Source organism: Nicotiana tomentosiformis, chromosome 6 (assembly GCF_000390325.3).
Source record: "Nicotiana tomentosiformis chromosome 6, ASM39032v3, whole genome shotgun sequence".
Lineage (NCBI taxonomy): Eukaryota > Viridiplantae > Streptophyta > Magnoliopsida > Solanales > Solanaceae > Nicotiana > Nicotiana tomentosiformis.
The window spans coordinates 80,098,397-80,109,337 of NC_090817.1; the positions used below are offsets into that span (position 1 = coordinate 80,098,397).

The 10,941-nt window shown below is 36.0% G+C and overlaps 2 protein-coding genes across 3 annotated transcripts; one reads left to right on the forward strand and one right to left on the reverse strand.

Annotated features, from left to right (window-relative positions):
- The first annotated feature begins 282 nt into the window (after positions 1-282).
- LOC104089211 (large ribosomal subunit protein uL10-like) lies at positions 283-2,951 on the forward strand. Of its 2 annotated transcripts, none has more exons than XM_070177515.1 (5): positions 283-930; positions 1,677-1,745; positions 1,964-2,062; positions 2,144-2,530; positions 2,624-2,951. In XM_070177515.1, exons 1-5 carry the CDS (start codon positions 673-675, stop codon positions 2,768-2,770), a joined length of 960 nt encoding a protein of 319 aa, XP_070033616.1. In that variant the 5' UTR covers positions 283-672; the 3' UTR covers positions 2,771-2,951. The 2 variants fall into 2 exon arrangements, with proteins under 2 accessions (XP_070033616.1, XP_009592351.1); XM_009594056.4 differs by having other exon boundaries at positions 299-930; positions 2,144-2,536; positions 2,630-2,951.
- Positions 2,952-3,600: 649 nt separating this feature from the next.
- Positions 3,601-10,597, reverse strand: LOC104089212 (cell division control protein 6 homolog B-like). The gene is made up of 17 exons (XM_009594057.4): positions 10,185-10,597; positions 9,980-10,076; positions 9,201-9,421; positions 8,211-8,285; positions 8,026-8,135; positions 7,723-7,829; positions 7,546-7,605; positions 7,008-7,081; positions 6,825-6,875; positions 6,601-6,650; positions 6,054-6,189; positions 5,080-5,169; positions 4,565-4,627; positions 4,385-4,480; positions 4,162-4,251; positions 3,921-4,040; positions 3,601-3,844 (listed from the first exon to the last, which is right to left on the reverse strand). Exons 1-16 carry the CDS (start codon positions 10,425-10,427, stop codon positions 4,002-4,004), a joined length of 1,602 nt encoding a protein of 533 aa, XP_009592352.1. The 5' UTR covers positions 10,428-10,597; the 3' UTR covers positions 3,601-3,844; positions 3,921-4,001.
- Positions 10,598-10,941: the final 344 nt, after the last annotated feature.

Here is a 10,941-nt window from a genome sequence, read left to right on the forward strand (position 1 = left end):
ATAGCGAAAGAGAAGGGGAACAAACCGTCTGAATAGGTCAAGCAAGTTACCATATGCCTCCTGTAAACTATAAAATCTCCTCGTCCTCATCCATCTTCTCTTTTGCCGTTAGAAAATTTCATAGGAAAGTAAATTGGGGCTAAAAATGATGGACCTTAATTTTTTCACTAATGATAGTAAATGTTATTTTTCTTCAGGACATTTTTAAAACATTGACATAATATATTACTAGTCAATAACTTTATCAAGAAAAACATTCACGAAAAATATATTTCCTCCCACATAAAAAAATACCTTTAAAAAAAAAAAGCGAAAAGATCATTCACAAAAGGATATCTATTTTTTTCCAAAGGACATTTGTTGGATAATTACTTTTCAATTGGCTGGGTGGGAGTTTCCTAATTCCTATATCTGGGTTTTCAATTCTCTAAAATTGTTCATTTCGGAATTTTAAATCTCTAAGTTCCCAATTCAAGAATTTTTCCATTTAATTTCTGCACGTATATCCATTTACGTACAAGCACTAGTCTCCCTGCAACCTGCAAACCTGACCACCTTTCCATATATATTTAGCTTAGGGTTTCCAATCCCATTGCAGAAAACCACCCCACCTTACCATTTTTCTTCCCTATTAGCTCTTTCTTTCTTTCTTTCCAAAACGAATTGAAGAATATGGCAGTGAAAGTAACAAAAGGTGAGAAGAAGGTTAACTATGACAAGAAGCTATGCAAGCTTCTGGATACATATCAACAGATCCTAATTGTGGGTGCAGATAATGTGGGTTCTAATCAGCTACAGATGATCCGCAAGGGATTACGTGGTGACTCTATCGTTTTAATGGGAAAAAATACAATGATGAAGAGGTCTATTAGGATCCATGCCGAGAAGACCGGCAATAATTCATTCCTTGCCCTCATCCCTTGCCTTGTGGTTTGTTTTACACCTTTTTTCTTCATTATATATATATTACATCTTATCTACTATGTGTTTTCTTACTGCTTGTTTTTGTTGTGTTTTATTACTGCTTATTTGTTTGGTTGTGTGATATATAGATTATCTTTTTGGGTCTTTCTTATTTTGGTTTTGTTTCTTGGGACCAGAGAAATCGGTACACATTTTGATTTAAAGTGCTCTTATGTATATGTGTAAATTTTTGTCTCAATATTTTATTTTATTTTATTTTATTGGAAATGAACGTTCAGATTGTCACACTAGAAATTAAACTTATTTATTTCTGTTTTTGAGATCCATTAATTCTTTTTTTGGATAGAGGAATATCTTTTTAGAATCAGATCTGGCTTCGTACTAATAATAATGGGTTGTGGGATTTTTTTACGTCTGTAAGATGATCCTTTTTTTCTTTCTTTCCTTTTCGGATCACTGTTATTTTGGTTTCTTGGGACTAAAGGAATAGGCACTGTTTTTCCTTAAGAGGTAAGGTAGAGGGACTTGAGCTGGAATTTGGCTAGTTTATTGTAGCTATTATTATTGTTGTTATTTCTACATTTTATTATTCCATAAATAGATTAGAAAAAATGTTTCTAAATAGAGCAGAATATGTAGAAGATTCATATCATCAATTCAACTATAGAATTTGGCTTGTGTGTCAATTTAAGCTATCTTTAGTTGTTGCCTAATGGTTCTTCCCGCCCCATATATATGTAATATTGTAACAGGGTAACGTGGGATTGATCTTCACTAGAGGAGATCTGAAAGAAGTCAGTGATGAAGTATCCAAGTACAAGGTATAATGTAAATTATGACCACTTTTTCCTTTCTCGTTTCCCATTTTCTTCTTTTCCCAAGTCATTGTGATCTGGCTGCTTAGTTTTGCAATATTTGATGATAAAACGCCATACAAAATAGTTTTACATTTATCAATCTTCACTTGGTTTTCTTGAGTTGTGTATACTTAGTTTATCTGAAGTATGAGAATTCTAACTTTAACACTTGATAAAAAAAGGTTGGAGCACCTGCTCGCGTTGGCCTGGTTGCACCAATTGATGTGGTTGTTCCTCCTGGAAACACTGGACTTGATCCTTCCCAAACCAGTTTCTTTCAGGTTCAATATAATTCTTTGAATATTTCCTAAGCTGCTTATGCTTTTATCTATATGGATAATCTCAAGACACCTTGTTTTTAGGTACTCAATATCCCAACTAAAATCAACAGGGGCACGGTTGAGATCACCATCCCTGTGGAGATTATAAAGAAGGGGGAGAAAGTCGGCTCATCTGAGTCTGCACTTCTGTCTAAGTTGGGTATTAAGCCATTCTCTTATGGTCTCATAGTCCAATTTGTCTATGACAGTGGTTCTGTTTTCAGTCCTGAGGTTCTTGACCTCACAGAAAATGATCTTATTGCTAAGTTTGCTGCTGGACTTTCCAATGTTGTTGGTCTTTCTATGCTTCTTTCATATCCTACTCTTGCTGCTATTCCTCACATGTTCATCAACGGGTACAAGAATGTTCTGTCATTTGCCATAGCAACAGAATACTCATTCCCACAGGCTGAAAAAGTGAAGGAGTACCTGAAGGTTAGCACTTTGTGCAATTCTTGACAGACCTTTATATAATTAATTAACCTGTTCTTCTCGACATAATCTGAACAAAAAATTTTAAACTTGCAGGACCCAAGCAAGTTTGCTGCAGCTACTGCTGCCCCCGTTGCTGCTAAACCTGCTGCTAAACCTGCTACTGCCAAGGAGGAAAAGAAAGAAGAACCTGCTGAGGAGGACGATGATGACTTTGTCGGCGGATTGTTTGATTAAGTAGTTCAATCTAGTGACGGCTTCAGGTCCTGCCTATATTAGCAATGATGAATGCTATTATGGGTGTCTATTAGGATGCTTTTAAACAATTTCCATTTTGCTTGCTATCATTCCGATGTTTCATGCACTGATGTATTAGTTCTGTTGTTTCAGTGGAGTTCTAACTTTTGGGTTTGTGTTATCCTTGGCATTATGCGCCTCTCATTGGCTTTGATTGTTGCATTTGGGGATATCTATATGCTTCTTTGCCTTAGCTTATAATATAGAATCAGCATGCAATATAGCTCTTTGGTTCATAGGAATCATGCTCTAATTTAATTTGCAATGATGTCCAAAAGATTAGACTACCTGGATAAGGATATCCATTTGAAAGTTAACTTTCATTCATAGTTGGAGAAGAGATTAGCTGATCTTGTTACAAACAGAAATTTCCAGAGTGCAGAATTTCCTTGGTGATGATATTAAGTTATGCTTTGAGTTCAAAGAGTTGCTCAAGTAGAAAGAGGATTACTATAGTTGCTTTATATTTGCTAAGTGGTGGAATCCACGAAGGGCAATTTGGAGAGAGCAAAAGCATGCTCTTCTCAGTCTAATAAGCTTCCAGTTAGCTTAAAGCTCATTGTTACTCCTTTTCGCCTTTAGATGAAAAGGCCCAGAAAATTAATCTCTTCCTCCACAAAATGTCAGTGTAGCTCCCCTACTAATTTGCAGTTACGTTCATAGGTGATGGGGCTTCTAAGAAAAGAAATGCTCACGATTATGCTTTCAACCTTTCACTAAAATCAGCAGTGTGGCATTTACCATGTTAATTTTTTTATTTAGTCCGGAGATTCTTGAAATTGAGAATCTGCATACGGTAAAAACACACGCTAGAATTTACATGTTACACATTAGTGTACATTTACAACTCTCTTTATCACTATTTTTCCTTATAATGCAGCTTTTTTCCAACTATAATAAAATCGTTGAGAACTAAAAGTATGATAAGACAGCCGCAAGGAAAATGCCAACATTTAAATGGACCCAGATGTTCTTGTTCCTTCCACCCATAGTCGCCTTAACAAGGTTTGATGTCTGTTTTCACACTGTACATAGTCAATATATATTCAGTTCCAATAATGCATAGCGAACTACAAGGAAAAAAACTAACCTTCATGCCTGGACCATAAATTGGTTGTTTGTAGCAACGGAATAAATAATAGAGAATCACAATCTTGCACTAAGTTGTTTATCACACTTGTTGAAGACAATTTCGAAAGAAGCGTATTCCCTGAGCCAAAATCAGCGTCATATGTTAGTTGCATCACTTCATCTTTTAAAAGCATTCAAATATGATTAGCAGGTGCCTCTAAGAAACCAGATCAGAAAAGAGGGACGAAATAAGTTTATACCTGCAATGCAAAGGTGATGTCTGCTTCATCAACCTTTAGAGTTACTCTACTTAATTTTTCTTCTCGAGCCTTTCCTACCTTTAGAATCCCCTGCAATTATATTTACATCTTGAGCTATGCTTCTTCCCATTCTTTAACTAAGCACTCATGATTGAGAAAAATAAAGAGAAAAGGAAACTTGAAATGGAGAACATGTAGTTTACATGCTTTTCAAGACTTTTACCTGGTCTCCTAGCACTCTACACATGCTTGATAGCTCCATGATTCCAACTGGTGGTATTAAAGTTGATTTACAGACATCGAGGTACGAGATGTTCAGCTGCAACAGAATATAGAATGTTTCACATCTTGTTTCTCCTTATGCTATTTAAATCTCACCGTTATAGTAACAAATAGAAATTACCTCGCCTATTGTCGCATCCTTCTTCTTCCCCCTGAATAGCTTGACAGCAGAGCAAAGTATAATCTGCAGCAAAGTACATTTAAGCATTACTCACCACCACCATGTGATTTTTATATACACATACATGATACAACAATAATCTAGAAGGACCTCATAAAAGAAGTGGCTCCATTGAGCAGTTTTTTTCGAGCGTTAATAGATTTGAAAATCACTAAAATCCTACATTCTATGATGATGCTTTTGGTAAAGAGGAAAGACATCCCATGCAAAACAACTTTTGAATCTAGCTCTTGCATTAAATGCCTGCCAATACAGCACAAATATTTGAATACTTCAACCATAATCCAATAGCTTTCGTCTTTCGTTCTTTGCTTTTTATTTTCTCCTTGTTGGGGGTGGGGGTGGGGTGGGGGGTCCTTTGGTAGTCGAGAACTCTCTTGTACTAAACTGACTAGGAAATTAAACCAAATGAGCATTAGATATCTTCTTATGTCAAGACAGCCAGGAACGTTTACCTGTTGATGTTGTGGAAGTGATTGTATAGTATCCACCACCGGCGATCTATATGCCTTTGATAAAGCAATAGCCACATGATCGACCCTAACCTGTTAAAGAGTTCCAACTTATAAGAAAACACAAAATGCAGCATAAAAAGTAAAAGCAAATGAGGATACATAATTAAGTTACAGCTAAGTTCTAACTGGAGATTAAGGGACCAAGATAATAAACTACAAGAAGTGCTATTTATGAACTAGATATAGAGTGCTGGACTCTTTTTCAAAAAAAAAAAAAAAAGATAGATTGCTGGACAATGTGCTCATTGAATAATGAAAATTTTAGTAGTAACAAGCGGTGCACTGAAACTAGTAGTACCCATTTACTAAGCAGGTTCATAAGGGAGAATATACATCAGTAGCTCAGGCTGGAATACTACTATCAATTGATTATAACAATTCAACTAAACTTGTCTGCTTTTATCACATAAGAATAATGAGGACCCTAGGTTGATAACGTACACCTTAGTTATGTGATTTCCGATCTTCAGGCCTTAGAATTGTCATTTATAACTCTCAAATACTTCTCTTTTTTAGAAAGCTAACAGTGATAATTCTCAAATACTTATACATCATGCTTTCCTTAGGCCTGGTATGTTGTAGAACTGGATATCTCAATGGATCTCAAGGTAACAAACGAGCACAAATGTGAAGCAGCAGCAGTTCAAAACTAACTTTAGTCTGCAGTACCATTACCCTTCGGCCCACCCTTTGAAATTCTAGAAATTATTAATATCTACAGCTACAAGAAACTTAATAATATGGAATCAGAGAAAAAGAAGCAACAAGAAAAAACTATACAGCTGCTGAAGTTGGGAATCACGCTATGACTTGGCTTATAAAAGCCACACAGACCCTCTCAATCATAGGTCCTCCAGAATCAATAGTTTGACAAACTCAAAACCATTAACAAGTGAAATGACACTAATACTCACAACATTGCTTTCGTGTATAGGTGATTTATCGCAAGCGCCATCTCTCTGTTGATGAGAAACTCCCCCGTGTAATGATGGTAAATCAAGACTGCTGATAGAATCTCTTATTTCAGCTTCTAACATCTCAATTGCACTCCTGAAACAATGATGGAAGGAAAGAATTACTTTTAATCAAGGGAAAACAATACAACAAGCTATTGAAACATCCGTGATATATGATCCTCTGCCTAAATGAAGAACTTAAGCATCAGTTCTGGAAAAGTTGCATAGTTATCTGCTAAGGATACTTTCAACAAAACTTAAACACCCCCACCCCACCCCCCCAAAGGCAAATAACTCATACTGCCACAAATAGACAGGCAAACTGTAGATATAGGTTCACTTAGATGCCCGATGCTGCCGGTTTAGTTAAGTACCAGCGTATCACTTTATGACGAGAACGCGATCTCGTCAAATAAAATAATAAAGTAGTTAGGCCATAATCTATATGAAATCAGGAAATTTTGTCAAACTGTGATCAGCCTATCTTGCAGTAATATTCACCAACCTGCAAACCCATAGAGCCTTCCTCATATCTCCAGATGCGGAAGCAACTTTCTGTCACATTAGAAGCACTTACATTAGGAAACTGAGAATTATTTTGAAATAAATAAATCTTGGATTAGTAGTTTGAAGTAGCAAGGAATAAATGAGTGCCACTAGGATTCTCTTACTGCACAAGTAAACAAAAAGAAATCAAACTAAGTAAAACACAGATGTCACAGTACCTACCCTTGCACATAGTTCCAATGCTTGAGGCTGAAAGATAGTGTAAGGAAATACCTGTTCAAGTAGTCAAAATTGTCATACAAAGTCTATTAATTACAGAACCATAAGAAATGATTTTGCATCCATGCTTTGTGCAGATAACATACACAGATGTAAATATCACCAGCAATCTACACATTTTTTTACCTCAAATCTTTGCTGAAGAATGGAGATGATCTGGTCCTTAGAATAGGCACGAAATGTTATAACTGCAGGCTTGCCTGAAAAAATAAAGCACAAGTCAGAGATTAAATACCGGTGTACATACAAAAAGTAATCTAGCATTAGTTGCATTGACAGGTTAATTGGCAAGCAGGTCCTTTGTACCACAACCTTGAGAAGAGCTGAATGGGCTAATTTTGTGAAAGAAAATTCATACAACACAAAAAATCAAAGAATCCCATAACCAAAGCTAGTTAGTTTTCCTCTCTCAAATTGCTTGCGTCAAGACATATTTTGAACAACAAATTTTCGCAGCAGTCATCAAGCATGGTCTGACAATTTTTAAACTCATACTTCCTGTATTAAATTTAAGAAGCTTGGAGAAAAAAATTTGTTAACACCTTGAAGACCTAGGTCCAAAAGTTAACACCTGTTTAACCTCTCCTTCCAAAACTAAATGGAGTCAACGAAGATGGAAAAGAATTTAGAAAGAAATGAATCTGACAGGAAGGGAAATACTCACAGTTCAAGGATTGTAGCTTTGGAAGAAATCTATCTGCTAGGTCTATTGCATTAGCAATTCCTGTCAAAAGCAGAGCCCAATATGAATAACCATAGTAATACCAAAAGTAGTACTAGAAAAAAAGTTAAATGATTAGACCAAGATATTTTGATCATTACAGTCTAAGAGCACCAGTACCTATCAGAACAAATCTGGAGAAAGGAAACGTTGTTAGCATGAACAGCTCATGAAGCACGACTCTGTCTTTTGTGATTAAATAATCCAACTCATCAGCAACTATTAACCTGTTCAATTGTTAAGCAGACAAGTAGTTTGATTAAGAAAATCTAACAAGCACTATAACTGCTTCTTTGAGTTGAAATGACTTTCTTGACTTTTAGGCGTCCGATGGTTTAATTTGAAATACAACAGAATCTTGAAAGGGCAAAAAGGGGGTCCCCAACTGTAGATGTTATTAAAACCGTCTAAAAGGTGACTCACAGCATCTTCGTGCCTGCTGGCTGCTGCTTCTCAGAAAACATTTTCTGAAGATACTGCAATGGTGATGCTGAAGAATTAAGCTTTCTCCGTGGTTGAATCTTATCAAGTATCTGTAACGGCTACCAAAACGTAAGCAAATGTGCATCGCGTTATTTAGCATCTGAATCAGTATAATAGCAATTTACCTTTCCAAATATATCAGATGTGTTTGACAGAGAAGTGCAGTTGACGGATAATGTGTCTGGAGCCTGAAAGCCAGACTGAAATGAGAAAACAAATAGTTGGTTAGCAACGGTCTTCAGAGAGTTAGATATGCGACTCCGGGAGATAGTTGATAAAGAAAATCTTTTGTCAACCCCTCAACAACTTAGGTACTCGCATATGCAGAAGATCTCCATTGAGTTTATTCAAGATCAGCTTACAGTCAAAGTTTGAAATGCTTCTTGCACATGATAAAAAACCAAACATGTCAAAATCAAAACACTGATTTAGCTCTTGGGCTTTGAACTTTTACATGAACCCCATCAATTGAGGACTTAAAAATATGACCAATGGTAACACAACTGTGGACAACTCCAGCCATATATGTGTATGTTATAGATGACAATATATCCTTGGAGAAGCTCAGATCATCAAACAAGAAGAGCAAACAGAAAACAATACAAACTTGACCAAAAAAGTCCAGCTGACCTGAAAAACTGGTATAATTTTTGGTCAAAAAATTTTAAGATTATGCACAATAAAGAACATATGTAAGAGTCTCTAAAGGAGTTACTTGCAATTATACGGTCAAATGAACTCCATCTCCGATGTAAAAGCCCGGGAATCAGAATAAATTACCCCTTATTACTTTATTTAAGGGTTCTGTAGTAACTGCAATAGCAATCTTTTACTTTGAAGACTCATTCCCAATGAAGTATGGTACCTTTGTTAAAGATCTACAGGTACTTCACTACATTATAAAAGCGATAGCTAGTAATTTGACAACATTTATTTTCACGGTTTATAGCACTTCAAACTTTAAGATACTGCAAATGGAAATAGTTCATGACACGGATAGATGAACTTGTTTGGCCAAGGAAATGCAGATCATTAAGCATTCGTGTCATTCTCTCAGAAAACATTCATAGAAGACCAACAAGTCAAGTTTGAAACACACAAGCAATAAGCTATACCTCATCTGCCCAATTACCCAGGACCTCTTTGACCTTCTCCATTGACAAAGACTTTCCAGTTCCTGGGCAGCCACAAACATACAAACTCCCAGCCTTCTCTTTTTCCACAGCTTGCTTACAAAACTCCAGAACTCTATTCTGCTCAACTTGTCGACACACCAGATTTGATGGGGCCCTAGACACATGCAATGCCTCCTTCACTGCATTTAATTGCTCCATATCTACGGATAGAAATGGAAATTAACACAACTTGAAATCAAAAAATCACATGTCACTAAATATAAAGTTCAGATCCTTCTCAATTTAACAAAATTAAAATAGATTATGTCTCAGTTAAAGAAAGTGTTTAAGTTACGTGCACTCATGGTGTGAAAAATATTTACACAATCACATCATATTCTAATTGTAGGTAACTCTACTTAATAAACGATAAATAACCTGTTTGTTATAACAAGTAAGTACAGTGATGGTGTAAAAACTTTATTAGACTGTCAATATAACTTAAATCCTTAAAAGTTACAAGAACAACAATTACACCACAATCCCAGACTAGTTGAGACATGTTATATGAATACTAATATATATCTATTTTGCTCCATGTGAACATAGTATATTTATTTCAAAATGAATTTATGGTTCTTTAGTGCTAGAGATACTTGACATTCCGCGAATACACAAATCTCTAAAAACAAACTGAAAAACTCCTAGAAAACATTGAGCCTTATCAGTGAGAACAAACTCGATTTGAGAAATAAGTTAAACCAAATAATCAAACTCACTTCTTGGATTCCACATAGGCTTCTCAAGAAAACATTCAGATAATCTCCTTTTCACAGGTGATTTGCTCAAATTTATTGCTTTATCTCCACGATTCGCCTGAATTCCACAGGAAAAAAAAAGATCAATTAACACGAATCACTGGGAAAATGCCTTCTATAGGAAACATCTACTGAAAACATCGCGTAATTGGAGAAGTTGAGTTACATTAAGAGGACTCTTAGGGCTGTCATTGACACATCGACGCGGTGATTTCCATTTGGACGGAGAGATTCCCATGGGCGACGGAGTTAAAGTTGAAGTTACTACATTGTCTTCAGTAGTGGAATTGGATCTGAATTTGCGTTTTGAAGGAGTGGAGACTCCGATCTCATTCCTACTTACCGTTTGACCGGCGACTTTGCTACCACCGGAGACGCGTGGTGAACGACGGACGGGGATTGTCGGCATTTTGAACTTCCGGTGATTTGAGAGTTTTTTGCGGCGTTCGTCGAAAGTGAAGTGAATGTAGATTGCGAAGATTAAGTATAATGGTAAATTGTTTAAATAGGATGGATTGTACGCAGAGATTCTATCCGTTTCGCGCGCAAGAGGCAACTGCTACAAGTGCATTTCCCGCCGTTTCGTAGTGTTTTTTGAAGTCACGAGTTATTATTTGTGGATTCCTTAGTGAATTTGCATTGCAAAGCAGTCGGCCCAATACATAAATCATGGCCCAAATATCATGGAAAATCTGGTTTGCAAAATGGATAATATACTACTCCTAATTTTTATAAACAATTAACTGGATTAGCAGCCTATATTACTAATAAACTATAAATAAATAAACCTAGTCTTTATATTTTATTAATACAGCCTTTAATATACGTGCGTCGCGCGCTGTTATTGTGTCAATCAATAGAAAATATATACAAAAAGCAATAAATTATTATAGGTGTACCCCATACCATTGAGTATACAACTT

Excerpts from the sequence above, each read along its gene's own strand:
- LOC104089212 (XM_009594057.4), bottom strand. The coding sequence starts at position 10,427 with ATGCCGACAATCCCCGTCCGTCGTTCACCACGCGTCTCCGGTGGTAGC. Across the intron at positions 7,082-7,545 it reads AAAGCTACAATCCTTGAACT|GCAAGCCTGCAGTTATAACA; the intron begins GTGAGTATTTCC and ends TTATTTTTTCAG. Across the intron at positions 4,628-5,079 it reads CACTTCCACAACATCAACAG|ATTATACTTTGCTCTGCTGT; the intron begins GTAAACGTTCCT and ends ACTTTGCTGCAG.
- LOC104089211 (XM_070177515.1), top strand. The coding sequence starts at position 673 with ATGGCAGTGAAAGTAACAAAAGGTGAGAAGAAGGTTAACTATGACAAG. Across the intron at positions 1,746-1,963 it reads ATGAAGTATCCAAGTACAAG|GTTGGAGCACCTGCTCGCGT; the intron begins GTATAATGTAAA and ends TGATAAAAAAAG. Across the intron at positions 2,531-2,623 it reads CTGAAAAAGTGAAGGAGTAC|TTGCAGGACCCAAGCAAGTT; the intron begins CTGAAGGTTAGC and ends AAAATTTTAAAC.